The following is an 18,400-nucleotide window of genomic DNA, read 5'->3' as shown; positions in this document are numbered from 1 at the left end:
CACCTCCTGAAGCCATTCAGGTGCTTCTAGTATACGGATTAAATGGTATTGTTAGGGGCTTTGTCTTGGATGCTAACCTGATTCTTGCACATTCTCAGTGTTGGTTTTGCCAGGTCTCCTTTACATCATTAACTGGAAGTGAATGAAGATAATGTGGCTTATAAAGAATTCAGTGATGCCTCTTTTTTTTTTGTCCTCACCCCACTCCCGGCCCCCAGATACACATACTGAGTTTCCAGACAGCTGATGAATGATTAGGAAACCTACTTTACAGCATAGTTCAGGGAAGCCATATGGAAAAAATATATATAATACAAAAAAATATATATAATGTAAAAGTGATTTATCAGATCTGGACCTGTTTTTGAGCCATTCTAGCCAGAAAGAATTGGTTTGAAAATCTTGGATAAGGTTTCTTGCTTATTATTTTGGGGGCTGAGAACATCCTTGTGCTATTATTTCTTCTGAAAAACAAGTCCATTCCTGGCCCTCTTGTGAATTAGCATAGAAAGTTTTGGTGAACAGCAATCCTACTATTCGAGGTTCACTTATTCTTTCAGCAAACATTTATTCAGCACTTATTCTAGGGCTGTTCTAGGAATTAAATATGCACAGAAGACTAAGCCAGTATTCTAGCTTATAGAGGTTACCAGTTAATGTGAAACATTTAAGGTTGTATATATATGCATGTGTGAATGTGTGTGTTCTGACAAGGTATAGAGTTCAAGACTGAAGAGCCAGAATTGTAGAGGGACCTTTTTAGTCACCTGCATTACATGTGATTCAGTAATAGACACTCGGCTGCATCTTCATCATCAACAATGACCAACAGGTTCTGGCAGGTGCTGGGGTCACGAAGATTTATAGGACCCAGCCTCTGCCCTCAGGAGGCTCGTCGTGTCATGTGGAAGACAGAAGGTTTATATGAAGAAAGACAACACAAAGTAGCATATGTAGCATATATTTACTGCCAAAGGAAAGAAAGAGGGGAGAACTGATATCCTTTTCATCCAGAATGGGATCTTTAAATTTTTTCTGGACATAATTTTAGACTTATAGAAAAATTGCAATAGGTCAGAGAATTTCTGTATACCATTTACCCAGATTGTCCAAAAATGTTAACATATTAACATTTGCTTTATATTTCTCTTTCTTTCTCTCTCTCCATATACAACTCATGCACATACATATTTTGTTTTTATGAAACACTTGAGCATAAGTTACAGGCATGATACTCCTTTAATCCTACATACTTTAATGTGTATTTATGAAAAATAAGGTTGTTCTCTGACCCAATGGTAGTATAGTTATCAAAATCAGGGTGTACATATTGACACAATAATGTTGTATAATCTACAGACATTCAGATCTACCATTTGTTTCAAATATTTTCTTTTTGGTAAAACAAAGTCCAAGATTATGCATTTCATTCAGTTGTCTCTTTAGTTTCCTTTAATGTGGAAAGATTTCTAGGTCTTTCTTTGTATTTCATGACATTGACATTTTGCGGGAACATTCAGCCCAGCTATTTTGTAGAATATTCTCTAATTTGACATTAACATTAACTTCTGTTAATGTCTAACATTTCTTAATTCAGGTTATGTACTTTGGGCAGGACTACCGTAGAAGGGATGTTGTATTCTTCTCAATGTACCATGTGAGGAGGCACTTGCCAATGATTTGTCCCATTTGAGACCATGTAAATATCATGTTATTTTTCAAACCTTACACCCACTAGTTTTAGCATCTATTGATGATTCTTGCTTGAATCAGTTATTACTATGATGGTTACCAAATGGTAATTTTTCTAGTTTCCATCATTCCTTCTACATTTATCAGTTAGGATTCTACTGTAAGGAAGAGAATCTCCTTCTGTATTTGTCTGGTGGTTTGTTTGTTTATATCAACGTGGACTCATGGATTCTGATTTTATTCAGTAGTTTATAATCTTTTAACATCTTTATTTTAATGCTCATATTGTCCCAGATTTGGCTAGTAGAGTCCCTTCAGGCTGGTTCCTGTGTCCTTTTGACATGTCCCCATCATTCTTTGAGTACTTCTTATACTTCCTGGCGCAACAAGATGTTCTAGGTACATCTTGTATTTTCCTTGTTTCAGCTCTGGAGCCATTTCTTCAAAGAGCCCTGGTTTCTTTTAGTGGGGAATGGTATTTAGAAACCATGGATGCTAGGTGTGCTCTTTGTTACTGGAGTACCATTGTTTATAGAGTCCCCCTCAGCAGACAGAGGTAGTAAATAGATGTATGTATGTGCACACACATTTACCCACATCTATATCAGTTTCTCTATCTGTCTCTGTGTTATCTATATTGAAGCCTATGAGTTCACATCGATATCTTCAATTCCAACCAAATACTACATGTTTTATTCTATTTTCTCCCCTTTCCATATTTGTAACTCTGTTCTCTGAACACTGAGAAAGCTGGTACCCATTATCCATAATATATTTATTTACTCATTCCTAGAGTATACACAGAGTTTCAGAATTGCTAACCCATGCTCTGAAACAGGCATGACTACTACTAACTAGATTTCAATACTGGTTTGAAATTTTTTTGTTTTTGTTTTTAGCCTTGAGGACCAAAACACAGTGTTCAAAAGTCCAGACAAAGCATACACTGAGGACCATCCTGTGGACACCCCCCCACCCCCCCATCCCTGGGCCTGCTGTGACTCTGGGAAAGCCATTTTATGGATTGGGACCCTTGCCGCTTTCTCCTAAGACTACTCCTCTCTTGTTCTCCCTGGCGTTCTCCATGGTCACCTCCGTTGCATTTAGGGAACCAAGAATCTAGCTTTCATCTCAGTTCTAGGCTGTGATTGTGAGGACTGTTTATCAGTAGTTCATGTAATATGCTTGATGTAGGACCTTTGGATGAGCTCGATCTGGTCCCTCAGAGGTGAAGCCTCAGGGCACTGCTCATTGACACATGAGCTTGTAGAATTTTCAGCCCTGTTTGCTAACTCCCAGTTCTGATGGCCCTGCTGCTTCTCCTCCTTGGCCTTCTTCACTCAGATGCCCTGGCCTCTCTAATAGCTCTTTTGCATCATCTGTGACCTGGACATTTTCTCCTCTCTGTCTGGGATGGCTTCCAGATTCCCCTTCCTCCGCCCTATTTAACCCTCTTCCCACACACTCATTTTATTTCTCTCCTTCCTCCAGACACATATAACATGGTCAGCGCTGCTGATTCCAGCTGTTCTGAATCTTGCCTACAGCTGAAGTTCAAAAACAGATGGACCCAAAGCATCCTAGATGCTGTGCCAATATCCACCACATGAAAACAAATTACTAAAAAGCATCAGGGAATTTTAGAATAGTTTTGAGGTTTGACTCTCTGTCTTCTCAGTGGTCCTCCCTGCCCGCTCCCCCATCTCCCCCTGCCCCCTCCCATGTTCTATCTCGCCACCCTTCCGTCTCTTCTCCATATGCCTCGTTTGGCAAGGGCTGGTTTCTAAAACCTTAGCCCCTGTGTTCACCCTCTCTGTATGCAGATAGCTCTAACCATTGGGATGAGACTGTGTTGACAATCAGGCTGGGTTGTTGCTCTTTTTCTAATTGTTTGTGCCCTTTTTGAATCTTCCATCAAGGACTAAGGAATTTCTGTCCTTTTGGTCATGTACAGAAAGTGAGGCTGCATCTCTCTGTCTTTAAATGTGGGTATTGACAGGTCAGGGAAGTCGCTAACTTGAGAATAAAGTATATGTTCCTCTAACGACTTTATCAATAGGGGTGCACAGTGGTGCCAGTCCCACAGGCTGCCCCTGCGTATTCTAGACAGGGAGCGTGTTCCTCAAGTAGCAGTGACATTGTGCCCACACCATCGCTTTCAGAGTCCTTATTCTTGGAATTTACCATCAGCTTTCTCCTAGTGTTCTGTAGAACATTGTTTAACTTCAACATTTCTAGTCACCCTAAACATAAGGGGAAAAGAATCAACATGGTGGGGCCACATATCTTACAGGTGCGTCTTGCAGACACTGGCTGTCGTTTACAGAGCATCAGGAGAAAGCTGTTGGCATAGTCCAGTAATATCAGGCATCTACTGTGACCAGAGTATTAGACCCTGTAGGAACTGTCCCCAAGAGAAGTCCTCAGGGACCCCTGACTCATGCGAAGTAAGATGTGTATGTACCTAACATCCTCCTCCCTCCCTCCCTTCTTTCCTTCCTCCCTCTTTCTCTCCCTTCTTTGGAGGTGAATACTTTGAAGAAATCCTCAGATTCTCAAAAGGGTCTGGAGTGTGTAATCACCCCCCCAAATATCTTATATTGCAAGCTGGAATACACACACAGACATATGTATATTTTAAAATAAATAACTAACAAAAACATTTTTGTAAAACAAAACCTAGGTATCTTTGCTCTATGTGATGTACTCTGATATTTTCTACTTTGTTCTGTGTTATTCTGTTCCACTGTTTTCTGTTTCATTTTCTGAGAAATGCTATCTGGTGACCCACTAAGTTGACTTTTTTTAACCCCACTAATGGGTTGTATCCCACAGTTTGAAAAACATTGCTTTAAGAACATTTGTTCTTAAAATTTTGGTGTGCATAAAATAACCTGGGATGGGTATTTAAAATGGAGACTCTTGAGCATCACTCCACTTGTAGCAAATCAGAATCTCTGGCAAGAGGGGCACAGGAATCCAGATTTTAAACAAGCACTACAGGTGATTCTGATGCAAGGTGATTTGGGGTCCTGAACACTCACACTTAGAGAAACTACTCTCTTATGGACTTAGGAGCATGGCTGCTCAAGGCTTCAGGTCACACACTTGCCTGGAGATGGTAGATATTAGTGAGAATCATCTGAATCCAGACTGAGAATCTTCCCCTTATAGAGTGATCCCGGTCACCCACACTCATTCCTGGACCTTGCTGTCCTTTGATCGTCCTCTTTTCCTGATACCTATTATAGCCCTCGTGAAGGCAGAGAGGGAGTTAACTGAGGCCACAGAATAGGGAGCGAAGGAACTGAAGGGTCATTTTACAGAGTGGCTGGGGTGTGGCTCAGCCCTCCAGTAGGTGACCACAGCCAATCCCAAATTAGAATTGGGTGGGATTCAAAACTGCTTTTCCTATTCACTTGCCTTTCATGTGTAACCACATGCAGTGTGTCAACATGCTTCCCGGCGCCATTAGGCACCAGCAGTTTTGCTCCCTCTGGGTTCATGGACCCTTGGTATTCCTGTTATGTGTTGTCTTAGAATAGCTCTGTGCTCTGGGGCTTGGGCAGCTGAGCATTGCCCATTAACTCTTTCAGCACCAGTGCTTTATAGATGCTAAGAGCATCTTAGCTGAAATAGAGCAACAACCACAATAAAATAAGAAAATGATTGCTAGTCAGGACACCTGGTTCCTTGCCTTGCTCTGCCATTATCTCTGTGACTCCAGGCTCCCTGAGCCTCAATTTCCTCACTTAGAAAATGACAAGTTTGTTCTAGACTCTAGACCATCTTGAAAGGCCCTTCTAGCTCTGAAATACCAGGATACTGTTTTTTTTTTTAAATTAATTAATTATATTTATTTTTGGCTGTGTTGGGTCTTTGTTGCTGTGCGTGGGCTTTCTCTAGTTGCCGCGAGCGGGGTCTACTCTTCGTTGCGGTGCGCAGGCTTCTCATTGCAGTGGCTTCTCTTGTTGCAGAGCACGGGCTCTAGGGCGCACAAGCTTCATTAGTTGTGGCACATGGGCTCAGTAGTTGTGGCTCATGGGCTCTAGAGCGCAGGCTCAGTAGTTGTGGCGCACAGGCTTAGTTGCTTCACGGCATGTGGGATCTTCCCAGACCAGGGCTCAAACCCGTGTCCCCTGCATTGGCAGGCGGATTCTTAACCACTGTGCCACCAGGGAAGCCCAGGATTCTGTTTTTTATACCCTCTGGTGCTTCTCCTTGCACTTTAAAAGTCTTCCCTTTAAAGCCTCTCCTAGGTCTCCTCTCCACAGGAGATTCACTGAGGTTGGGAATTTCCAGAGAACCAGATGATAAATTAATAGCAACAAAATGTATTCCTATTTAGTGCACGGACAAAGTATGAGATTTATAAAGCAAGTTCATTGCAACTTGGGTAATAAGGCCTGGGAATTTGGGGACATGTTTGTCTTTTCAGACATGACTCTAGCTACTTTGTTTTGTGCGTGTAAATACATTGTATGGACTGCCAAGTAATAACATAGCTATAACAATAATAACACATGATGACGATACTGATATGTAGGTGTAGAACATTTTAGTGTTTATGATTTTGTTTTAATGGACATTACCTCGTGTGACTTGATCTTCATAATAGCCATGTGAGTTAGGCAGGGCAGGTCTGCTGTCCCCATTTATTTTTTTTTAAGTAGATGAAGAAATGTTGAGGCCCAGAGTGCATCTGTGACTTATCTAAGATTACCTGGCCAGCAAGTGGCAGAATTAAGACTAGACTGTAGGTCGTAAGCATGGTTCAGAGTGCTTTCCACAGAATACCACCTTGCTGAGATGGGGTATCATTGTTCATCCAGAGTCCTTATAGACCAGTAGAACTCAGTAACCGACTAACCTGGAAATTGACCAAGGCGTCTTTTACTCCACCCATCCCTTTAAAATTTTGCCAGCAAAGTATCGGCATGGTTAATAATATGCTGTAATTTACAGCACACAAACCAATGGGTGAACAAATTCAGTCACTCAGCAGCCTCCCAGATTCATGCTGCAGTAGTTGATTAGGCAAGATTGATGGAGGCTGAAGATATTAACTATTCATTAAATGAATTGTCTTACTGTGCTCTACATTTAACAGGGTTTCTGTGGCTGTGACATCTGTCATTAGTGGATGATGATTAACTACCCACCCATTGTTGGTGATAGACGTTCACTGAATATTCCAAACTATCCCCTGTCCTCAAGAGCCTTCCTTCCAGTAAGCAAGATAAATATCAAAATAACACATGAGAACTGATAATGATGCAGGCAGCAGATCTGATGACTATTTAGACTTCATTCCATGTAGCTCTATAGTTTCACAGAACCAAATCATTTTACTTTATTTCTCCTTTCTCATTGTTATCATGAGCCAAGTAAGGAAACATATTGCCTCATTAACAGGTATTCTGGAGGGGGAGGTCTGAATCTTAGGGATACCCTTTCTTCCCAAGTGGCTTGTTGGTACTTGACACGCTAAAGGACCATTTGCCAGGCAAGAGGAGTTACTGGCTGTAGATCAAGCTTCTCCGCTCTTGCCTGGTGCCTGAGAGATGCCTGCTCCCAAGGTAGTGGTTACTGCTTTGAAAATGTGTGTGGATTTCTGAGTGACATCATTCCAGTTTGGCACAAACAGGTATTTATTTTTCTAGAATGAACTACCAGGAGTGAGCCAAACTGTCTGTCTCAGTCATCTCCCAAGATTTCATTCATTAAAAAAAATCTGCTAACACATCTGCGTGTATTTTTTTTTCTCTGTATGTTTGTCATGTGCTATAATTACTTATGGGGTTTCTGGTGACATCTTAATTAACTACAGAAGAAAAAACTGAAGATATAACTGTAGAGTTGTTCGCAGGTTATTCTATGGAATATGTGTATCTAACTATTAATGTAGATGGTTATAAAATCTTTTTAAACTGAGAAACATATATGACTTTTTCTTCCTTGGTCATCAACCATATGTCTTTTGTTCTTGCTATGATATTTCATTTTAATTAAGTGAATTAGTCAGCTCAGACTTTTGAATGATCACAGCCTATTTTGGGGGTTTGACGGGGGAAATTTTAATACTTAAGTAAATTTCTAGGCCCTTAGTTCTATGGATCATATTGGCATAGTTTTTGTTCTCCAGCATTTTGATTGTACCCAGAGTACACAAGGAGGGTTTAGTAACCTCTTTGTTTGTACCTCCCTATAGTTCTGAGAATGCTAGTAGCAGGACATGGGATATAAATGAAGGGAAGGACCCAGGTCTGCAGAAGCCATGAATGGGCTGGTGGGAAGGTAGATCTTCTAAGTCAGCCAAATCGGGGTTTCATGATGGGCCATCCAAGCCAGTGTACACTCAAGCATCAAGACTGGGGTAAGATGTGGGTTATAGCTGATCGACAGTTTAGGAGCAGGAAAGTCATGTCTTAGATCCAGGAGGTCTGTAAACATGGGAGAAGCAGGTCAGAAGCAAGAATTTTGCTCCCTTTTACCCTAGTGCCCAGAACAGTGCCTGGCACATAGTGGTGCTCAATCAGTATTTGTTGAATGAATGAACGAAATAAGAAGACTTTAGAGATCAGGGACTCAGAGAAGAAGGCTGGACAATAAGCTGTCAGAAATCTAGGCAAGAAATTGGGATGGAAAAGATTCAAATCTTGCGTCGACCCTGGCCCCCCACCCTCCCCCCCAAAGCCAAGTCTCTTCTCACAGGGTCCACAGAGCTGTCTTGAGTGAGCCTCTAACCTTCTCTCGCCATGAACATGGGATGGGGTGGGGGGTGCTTGAAGGGCAGGCAAAGTCTCTCACCTGACATAAATTGTTGGAGACATTTCCATTTCGCTTCTACAATGGCTCAGATTTGGGAACCACTCCCAGTTCTCTGACCTAACTCAGAGGAACCTTGGCCCTACCATCATTCAGGAAATAGTCATTAAGATGTCAGACACGTGCTAGCCCAGTTCTCAACTTCAAAGCAGATTCCTAAGCTCCCAGATCTTGAATATGCCATTATCCCAAGGGTGTGGCTGGGCTCCTTGGAACTAATCCAGAGCCACAAGAATTCCATTTCCATACAGCTCTTCCCCCAAATCTGATTATAGGGGACAGTTTAGACTATTTTGAGTAAGGTAGGTACACCACTGCTTGAATCCTTTCTAATCATCTGTCTAGGCTACTGAAGACAATTTGTGGTATTAACTTGTCCCTGAAAATTTGAAAGCTGGTTTCTCCATACATAGAATATACATTTTTTGCCTTCGGCCCTTTTTTCTTTCTGTCTCTGAACTCTCCTACTCTGATCTCATTGCTGGCAAAACTGAAGCTGTAGCTGTGATAAGCCCAGGGAAGTGTGCCTGCCCCCTCCCTGCCTGCCCGCCTGCCTATCTTTGAAAGATACCTCCAGGCTGCCACTGTACTACTGGGTCACACAACCAGCAGCAACCATTATAGGCAGAATCTTTTTCAAGTCAGTTCTCACCTTGGTGATTTTTTCCCCCTCCTTCTTTTAACACCTTCCCCAGCAAATCCCATCCATCCTCTGGCTTATCTGGGTCAGCAAGGGTCTGATTTTATGCATGGCACTGTCAAGCCATAAATCCGCTGCGGCTTTGCCTCTCTACCCAGCCGGTCTGCTTCTGTCAGCATCAGCAAAATGCATAATAGAAAAAGTAAGCCAGAAAGGCTAATAACACTCATCTGAATAAAATAATCTCTTTGGCTGCCTCAGTTCACTTCATTTTAATCAAGGTACCAGGAAGGAATTGAAGTTTAAAAATCTAGCCTCCTCCTTGTCACTAGTTTCCTGTCCAGCTATCACTAAATGATCCCTTTTATTTTTTTTTTAATCCTCCTCATAGTTGGGTACTTAATAATCTATATTGAATGATGTATTTGTTTAACTCATCTGGGTGTTTGTATACCCTCACATGTATGTCTGTTTTTAAAAGCGAGAAACCACATTCTTCTTAGATGTATTGACATTTGCCATCTTTATATACAGACTGACACGTTTGATAGGAATGTTGGGAACGGGGGCTCGGTGGAAGCTGCAGAAGCATCTAGGGTTCTGGCAATCTGGGCTCCCTTTGGCTTCTTTCCTGTCTACCTCAGCACAGTTTCCTGTGTGGAACGCAGGACTGATCCTTCCACCTTGCCCCTTGGCAGAAGGACAGTGGAAGATTAAATTCTGCTCTCCTGTTGGTATCTCCCTCATGTCTTCCCAGAGACTTACAGCTGCTTGGTTAATTGCCTGTTGCTGCGGTCTGATCCCAACCATTATTTGCTGAGGGCTGTGCATTTGCAGCAGGCTGAGCTCTTGGCCCTGGCCCAGGGCCGGGTGAGGGGCATGTTGGAAATTGATGAACGGTGAATCCTAGTTTGTTTGGAAATAAAAATAATAATATTTCTTCACATTTGTATAGTGCTTTACTGTTGATGTAATTTTTTTGCATCCATCATCTCATTTGAGCCACACAACAGCCCCATGAGGTGGGCAAGTCAGAGACCATTGGCCCAAAGGGAAACGTACCTCAGTAGAACAACGCAGAAGCTCAAGCCGTCCGGTAATGCCAGGCTTGTGTCATGCAGCCCATCTGCAGAGCTGTGAACATAGTCATGATTAATTAAATGGCACCTTAGGCCAGGAGAGCTTGCAGGATTTTACAGTCATGCTTTGAAGATCTTTGGGGAGCTAGATGTACAACAACAGGACATGTGTCCATTTTATAGATGAGACAACTGAAACTGAGCAGAGGGGATATGGAAAAAAGGGGAAGTGTTCTGTTGAGGCCAACTTGGACCTTTATGGAGTTAGCTCTTCACCTTAGGTATTTTAGAGAAATCCATTTAAGGATTTGTTGATTAAGTTTGCTGAACGTCCATAAATAGTCTAAGTTGAAGGAGAAAAACTGGGCTAATGTATTTGAAGCTAATGATTCAGCTGTGCGGGTTTAGCTCTTTCAGATGATCATTTACAATGATCATTCTGTGGATGCATAGTTGGCGTGACTTTCTGAGCCTCCTTTTTTTCCTGGTGTTTTTTTTTTTTTTGACTCCAGAGTCATTCCCTCTCAATTACAGTATTACGTTTTCTTGATCTTCCTCCTGAAAAAATTTTTAAGTAATAAAAATACTTCTGGATATTTTGTCTGCTTTTTAAGGATTAGTGTTTGAGGAGGTTTGCAGCTGTTCAGCACATGCCTAAGGGATGCAGACCCTTTTCTTTAAATGCCCAAGTATCACACAACCTAAGACTCCGTGGGTGGGGAAAGTAAAGAAACTGTACAAGCAAATGATAGATGGAAAAGATATAAAGACAAATTTCAATCTCCTGACCAAACGAAGCTCTCTTGGCTCTAGCAGCCCCAAATAAAATCAGGCTGCAAAGCTGCTGAAGCAGGAAACCACTCTCGCAGAACCTTAATTTGCTCCCTATGAAATCACGTCTCGTTGACTTGCTCATTTTCCAGCCTGAAGTGTGTTTTGCCTTTGTTCATGTTGGCTGGGAAAATTGCCTCTACAATGGAGTTGTGTTCCCCTCCTACTGCATGCCCCACACCTCTCCTTCCCCACCACTCTCCCAAAATAAATAAATGAATTAAAACACCTCCGTTGGAAGGAGAAATAAGTCTGAGAAAGCATACAAACTCAAAGAGCCAAAAATATTGTATGAAAACTACAGTAATAGTAAAAAAAAAGAGTGGGAAACCCTGGGAGAAACAGACAACAGAGTCTAGTACTTTTTTTTAGGGCCATAGACTCCTTTTTTAAAATAAAAATCTACATAGAACTCCCATATATGCAACAGATCAAAGCAGTGTTTCATAGGTGTAAATCTATTTTTAAAGTGCCAATTTATAAAGAGTACTTATTACAGAGTTAATCAGTAGAAACGATGAGGCTGGGTTTATGAACCCAGATTATGAATCAGAGTTGCAGTTTTATATCAGTTTCAGCGTCCAAGTTATTTCAGGTTCTGGTTTGGGTTGCTCAATATCAAGAAATCCCGACTCACGCAGACGAGTTGTCATAATCTTGAGATAGTTTTAAATTGATTTAGATGCTTGAAAAAGAAGGATGTTTTCTGTTTTAAAGTTGAATCACTGACATTACCCAGAAGCTATTCCTATTCTCCTTCATCAATATTAATTGGATAAATGGAAATGTATAATAAGCTTTACAACAACTGATAATGAAATGAGATGATATTGAGCGTGTGTATCCTTACTACCCAACTGTGGTCTACCATGAACCCAGCATAGGCCCCTAAGCCTTCTGTGGCACGTAATTGAACTTGGCCACTGTGTGTCAAATCATGTGCTCACCTGAACAGCTTTACTCAAGGAGGCACACAGGTTGAATTAAAAACTAAACCTGTGCAGAGCAACATTCATTCTAATCGATAGCACGTTTTCCAGCAGTCTGGATACATGCATTGATTCTTTATTCCAAAGCTTGCATATAACAAAGCTCACCTCAGCAGCCCATGAGACATTGTGGTGGTATCTACTGCAGGGAAACTGGGTCCTGGGTCCTTTACATATTTCAGTGGGGGTTGTTCATTTGAATGGGTATATTACAGTTGTTTGAAACTGAAATATGATTCTCTGTAACTCCAGCATTTCTCAGAACACATTTTAAAGCTTCTGCTCACTGAAACTAATAATGGCTGTCCCACCACATGCTGTAAGAATAGAAATAAATACATGTGGTAAAAGTTTTTGTAGCACCTTAGAAGTTTTTAATAAATATAAATTTATGAGTGTTAAGTGATAAGGCATTTTAAAAGAGTCCCACTTCTGCCCATCCTTCTTATTAACTCATCTTTGTTTACTCAAGGGTCCCCTTTGGATTTATGCTCTGCATCCTCTTGCATGGTGTTGAACCGGTTTTGCCTCTCCTGCCTCACTTGTGATCTGTGATGTACATTGGTGAGCTAGGAGGCCCCTTGTTCATACCTTTAACCTTTTGTTATATTATAGGTCTTTCTTTGTCTCCCGCACTGTGCTGTGACATCAGCACTTTTATAACCACTAAAGCTCCTACTACTGTACTTTGTTCATTTAAGATACAAATGTTTATACATTTATAAAATTGAATTGTAGTATTGTTTTTATGTGTGTAAAGCACTCTAGGAGAAGAACAAAGAGGGACCACCAACCCACATTCATCTGCAAGAAACAGATTGAAACCAGTTGTAAAGTTAAGGTCATGGGAGATCTGCCCTTTTAAAAAGCAAGTGTAATTGCCTGGTATATCCCATGCTTACTGAGGACATGGATGTCTTGCCACCCCAAAAAAATTAGATTCCTTAGGATTTTGTAACTGAGACTGATCTGGAATCAATTTGAAAGTTTTCTTGCAGTGGAAATATCAAATATTGCTGAATGCTTGTGCTCAGATCTCACCGTTTTGAGTTCAGGATTGTTTCCTATTTACCTTTTTTTTTTCCCAGATGCTAGAAATTTTGAAAGGAGTGGACTAACTACATGTATCTCTCTCTCTTAGCTAGTATATATTTTTAATTTCCATAGAAATCTTTTAATTTCCCTAGAAAGGTAAGTGGATACAATTGTGCCCACAGTGGTCAGCACATACATGTTAGGGTTTTGACCACAGAAGTGTGGTGCCTGGGGCAGCGGGTGGGGGAGGAGTGCAGGTATAAAACAGTTTCAATTTGGACTCTAATATTCATTGGTTTGAAGCAGCCTGTTGGTGCTGGTCAGACAGATATTTTGATTTAATGGTGTGTTCAGAAGCCAGAATAGGTGTGGCGTGATTATTTGTTAATAGTTACCTTCCGACTGAACTGAAAGAGCCCTTCTAAGTTGAATTCCGTGCTCTACAAGTCACAGGTGCCTGGCAGCAGGAAGGGAGGCGGTGCAGACTCGCTAACCGAACCACTCTCAGCTCACTTTCTTTGCATTAAGAGTCTGTCTGTAGGGAGGGGAGAGGGGAAACGGAACAAACTGGTTGTGATGCTTTGCAGTGATTACAAGCATTCTCTTTTCAATTACAGGGCTTGTTGTTCTTGAATGCCAGCAATGCCACTTTTTAGCTATGTAACCTTGAACAAGATATTTAACCTTTCTTAAATAAACCTTTATTTAAGGTTTAAATATAAACCTTTCTTAAAAGTCCAGCTTTCCTCATCTGCTGAATGTGGTTGATAACCCCCACTTCATCAAGTTTTGTAGAGTTCAAGTTAAACAACATGAGTATAGGGCCCAGCCATGGGCCAAGTACACAGTAAGCGCTTGATAAATAACCCCTACCTTCTGTTTCTCTCCTTTAAGAAGTCCAACTTGCAGATGCAAAACTTTGTGTTGCTTAAATTAGTGCTGTGAGCTGATTATGTAATCAATAATTCTTTTGGATCACAGCATTTTCAGTAGAAATGAGCATCTAGGTTTGGTGCTTTACTGCTCCACTCAGGCTGTAGACATCTTTGGAACACATGTGTTCAGATACAGTTTATGCTCTTGGTTGTATGGGACATGAGAAAATGGCTCAATCAATGAAATCAAACCTCTGTAGATGTGTTCTATGGGACTGAAGAGTTTTCGGTGACTTTTTTATGGCAAATGCCTCCACAGTTGTCTTCATTGAATCCTACGAGAGATGAATGTGTGGGGATTTATTTAGTCTGTAGTGTAGATTTTTGCCTAGAGACTAACTTTTCCCTCTAATTCTAGACACAAACCAAATGATTTAGTGGTTGAGGTCATGGAATTTGGAGTCAGACCTCCTAGAATCATTCTAGTCAGCACAGAACTGTGGTTCTGGTCCCTGACTCCCTTTTACTGTCTCTGTGACTCCTTACTAGCTGTGGGCAAGTGACAACCTCTCTGAGTGTTTTTTTGTTTGTTTGTTTTTTGTTTTTAATCAGTAAAATGGAGATAATGGTAGTTCTTTTCTGACAACAAAATGATGGACCTTAGATGGGATAATGCATATAAAGATTTTACCAAGTTTCTAGAACATAAAAGATGCTCAACAGATAATCCTGCTTCTTCTCCTCTTTCCCTCTTCCTCTCTCCTCCTTCTCCTTTTCATTATTCTTATTTTCTCCCTTTTTCCTCCACTGAGTTTTTAGAAAAAGAGAAAACTAGAGGTGCAACTTCAGGAAAGACATCTTTATTTCTGGTTTGGCTCTGATTGCTGTGATTTTGTGACATGGACTGTAGTCATAGATGTTGGCCCTGCCTGCTTACCAACACTGATGTTTTTTTTTTTCTTGCTGTTTCTCACAGGAAGGATCAAAATGTTCTCTCTCCAGTCAACTGCTGGAATCTCCTCTTAAACCAGGTGAAGCGGGAGAGCAGGGACCACACCACCCTGAGTGACATCTACCTGAATAATATCATTCCTCGATTTGTCCAAGTCAGCGAGGACTCAGGAAGACTCTTTAAAAAGGTAAATAGCTATTTCTAGTCACAGACACAGTCTTGTAAATAAGAGAAAGAATATCTTATTGGCCCACTTAAAAGGCTTTCCATGGGTCTTGCCCCGCCATGTACTTATGGAGAAAAAATATTGAATTGGCTTTTTTTCTTCCTTTCTGAGTTGAATTTATAGTAGCCCTGAGAAAGTAACTATTTGCAAGGTACAACCCCAGGACTGGCAGCATAATTCATAATTTGCATATATTAATAATGGCTGTGTTTGGTTGATTTCCTAAGTGGTTTGTGAAGCTGTTGAGATGCGGAAACCTTCTGTGTCATTTCATGATTTCTTCTTCTAGTTCATTTAGCAAATCCATGTATGTTTATGTTTTTGGTTTAGTTCTCTTTCCAGGTTCTCATCTTGGCCAAGGTGAACTCATGAGTTTGGTTATTCTTATCATGACGCATCTTTGTCTTTGGGTCCCTGAATGCTTTGTTCCTTTTTTTTTTTTTTGGTACCCCAGGTGGAATTCAAACCCATCCCTGAATGCTTTCTGAAGCTCAGTTGTTTGTCACAATTCCTTGGGTGTATGTCGAAAAATTTGACTGAGGAAAAACTCAAAATTTATTGTGATAATCTTAAGAAATTTATACCAAATTCACCTTACCTGTCAGTAGTGGAACTAGCCTTTTGGAAGCCCAAGAAGCTCTTTTCTAAGCTCTCTCAACCTGAGCTCTTAATGGAGTCATTTATTCATGACTTTTGGTTACAAATGGTGGCAAAAGCCCCAACCATTGTACATGATATACCATGTCCAACATTCAAGCTCTGACATCCCCAGAAGACTTTTTAGAAGGTGAATAATCTTCCCACAAGTGATATGTAAAAAGAGGATATATAGAGGGCTATCATTGGTTTCATATATAGGGAATTCACTGGTTCCCAGTTGACAAAATCCAGTGTTAAAATTTGAGGCTGGGAGAGAATGGACTTCAGTAAACAGGACTGTGGTAGATGGTAGCCTTAGTTCTTGGTCAGTTTTCTAATTCTTAACATTAGGAAGTATACAGATCTCAGTAGGTCTGGAATTAGAACCCAACTTCTTTTGTTTATACCAGCATGAAAAAAGAACTGTTTTAGAATCGTCCATCTACATAATTGCATCTGTGAAGGGGCTTTCCCTGTGTCTTACAGACAGGATATTAAGGGTACAATCATCTCAGAATGAAAAGAAGGAAGAGAAAGATAACTCCTTGCAGAGCTCACTAGCTATTTTTAGTGGCCCGGCTGTGCTCTGGTTGGGGCCATACTTGGTTTAGGGGCGAGGGTACTTTTCACCGTCTCCTCATGCTTCCCAGCATCTGCTCTAGCTTGCTTGTCATTAACTTGAATCATTCTGCAACACTTGGTGATGTTGTATGTGACTAAAATTAATGACTATAGTTAATAATACTGTATTGAATACTGGAACTATGCTAAGAGAGTAGATTTCAGGGGCTCTTTTCACACACACAAAAAAAGTAACTATGTGAGGAGATGATATATTAATTATCTTGACTGTAGGAATCATTTCACTGTGTATATGTATATCAAATCATCTTGTTGTACACCTGAAATATATACAATCTTTATTTTTAAAAAACATATTTTTAAACCTATTTAGATGGAACCTTGACAGTGATCAGATACCACTTCTCTACGATCTTGACAGCCACTTAGACTATCTTGAGAAGAAAAGGAGTTGATGGATAGTTCCCCCCTCCATTTTCTCTGTTCATCTGAGAAAAACTTTTATGAGACATTTTCAGCTATCTAGACTTCACCCAATCTCTCAGCTCCCTTTTCTCCCAGCTTCAGAAAGTTAGAGAAGAACCAAGCAGAGAGAGTCTTATAACCCCTCCAGATCTCAGAGATGTTTATGCCAAAGGCAGCCAGCTATCAAAGACATGTTCCTGGTTCCTCAAATGCCATTCACATTTCACAAAAAGCCTAAGTGCACGGCATGTATATAAGACATGGTGTATATCCCTATCCACTCATGAATGATATTCCTAGCTGTGGTCTAAGCATTGACCTCCTTAAGCCATGCATTTCTATGCTGAGGGTGTAAGGAAGAATTTCTAATTAATCACAGGACTGTTTATATATTACATTTCATTGAAGAAAAGTGCATGTATCATAGGCTTACAGCTAAATGCATTTTTACAAACTGAACACACCTGGTAACCATCTCCCAGATCAAGAAACAGAATATTTCAGTACCCCCAGAAGTCCCCTCATGCTCCTTTCTAGTCACTGGGGGGTTGGGAGGGGTGGTCCCAACACCCAAGGACAACATCAGTCCTGACTGTCCACAGCAGAGATTAGTTTTGCTTGGTTTCATACTTTATATAAATAGAATCATGCAGTGTGTACTCTTTTGTGTCTGGTTTCTCTCATTCATTATTGTATTTGTGAGATTTGTTCATATGGTTGTATGTTGTTGCGGATCATAGGATTTTCTCTTGATCATTATAACTTTTCATCAGCTAAATTATAGTTGATTAGAGATATCCGTAGGATTGTCAAATAGCCAATGTTTACTATCCCACAGGGTGAATAACCTCTTTTTTCTCTCCCCTGGCGTCCAATGTACGCAGCAGAGAACTCTAAGATAGAAGCTGGCTTGGCTGATTGTAAGAATAGATTAATTCTTTTTGGCTGGGTGAGAGGCTCTCTGCTTTCTAGTAATGGACAAAGAAGCATTTTCTCTCCATACCTCAAATTTTCAGTCTCTTTTGTTTAGAGTATGTTGCACATGAAGAATTAGAATCCCACTGGTTGAGCTATAATAATTGGGTAAGAGAACTGAGGAATGTCCGTCGTCACCCTGGAAGTTATGTGAAGCTTTCTGGGGCTTACTTTATGCTATTAGAGCGGAGCCCTTCTCTAAGGGACCCTTTCCCTTCTGCTCAGCTTTGCCAGTAACTCTGGAACTCTGGACAATTACTTCTCTTTTTTATGCCTCAGTCCCCTCAAGTTTAAGGAAAAGTGTTTGGGCTACACGACCTCCATGCTGCCTTAGAAATCGAATACACTGTAATTGTGTGATGACAAAGGCATCCTACACTGAGGGCTTCCTTCCAGTTGTTGGATGACCTTTGTTAAATTGTGATAGGTAAGCTACAGTCCCCAAGATAAGAGCGAACAAAAGTGGGTCTGCGTATGGAGAGGGGGCTAGCTTAAGCAATGGAAGACCACATTTCTTAAAGAATGAAGCATTGTTTCAGATTCTGTTATCTATGATGGCCAGCAACCAAGAGACACCACACTGAAATCCAAA

At 40.8% G+C, this 18,400-nt stretch overlaps 1 protein-coding gene across 5 annotated transcripts in view; it reads left to right on the top strand.

Annotated features, from left to right (window-relative positions):
- SRGAP2 (SLIT-ROBO Rho GTPase activating protein 2) overlaps nucleotides 1–18,400 on the top strand; it is a 234,012-nt gene that overhangs the window by 103,012 nt on the left and 112,600 nt on the right. For all 5 annotated transcript variants that reach the window (XM_061187414.1, XM_061187411.1, XM_061187410.1 and 2 more), the window contains exon 4: nucleotides 14,946–15,108. In XM_061187414.1, the coding sequence (XP_061043397.1) occupies nucleotides 14,946–15,108 (163 nt within the window). The remainder of the gene's footprint in view (nucleotides 1–14,945; nucleotides 15,109–18,400) is intronic.

This window comes from Eubalaena glacialis, chromosome 3, assembly GCF_028564815.1.
Source record: "Eubalaena glacialis isolate mEubGla1 chromosome 3, mEubGla1.1.hap2.+ XY, whole genome shotgun sequence".
Taxonomy (NCBI): domain Eukaryota; kingdom Metazoa; phylum Chordata; class Mammalia; order Artiodactyla; family Balaenidae; genus Eubalaena; species Eubalaena glacialis.
Note: the sequence above shows the minus strand (reverse complement) of the source record. Positions and strands in the feature narration are given on the sequence as shown.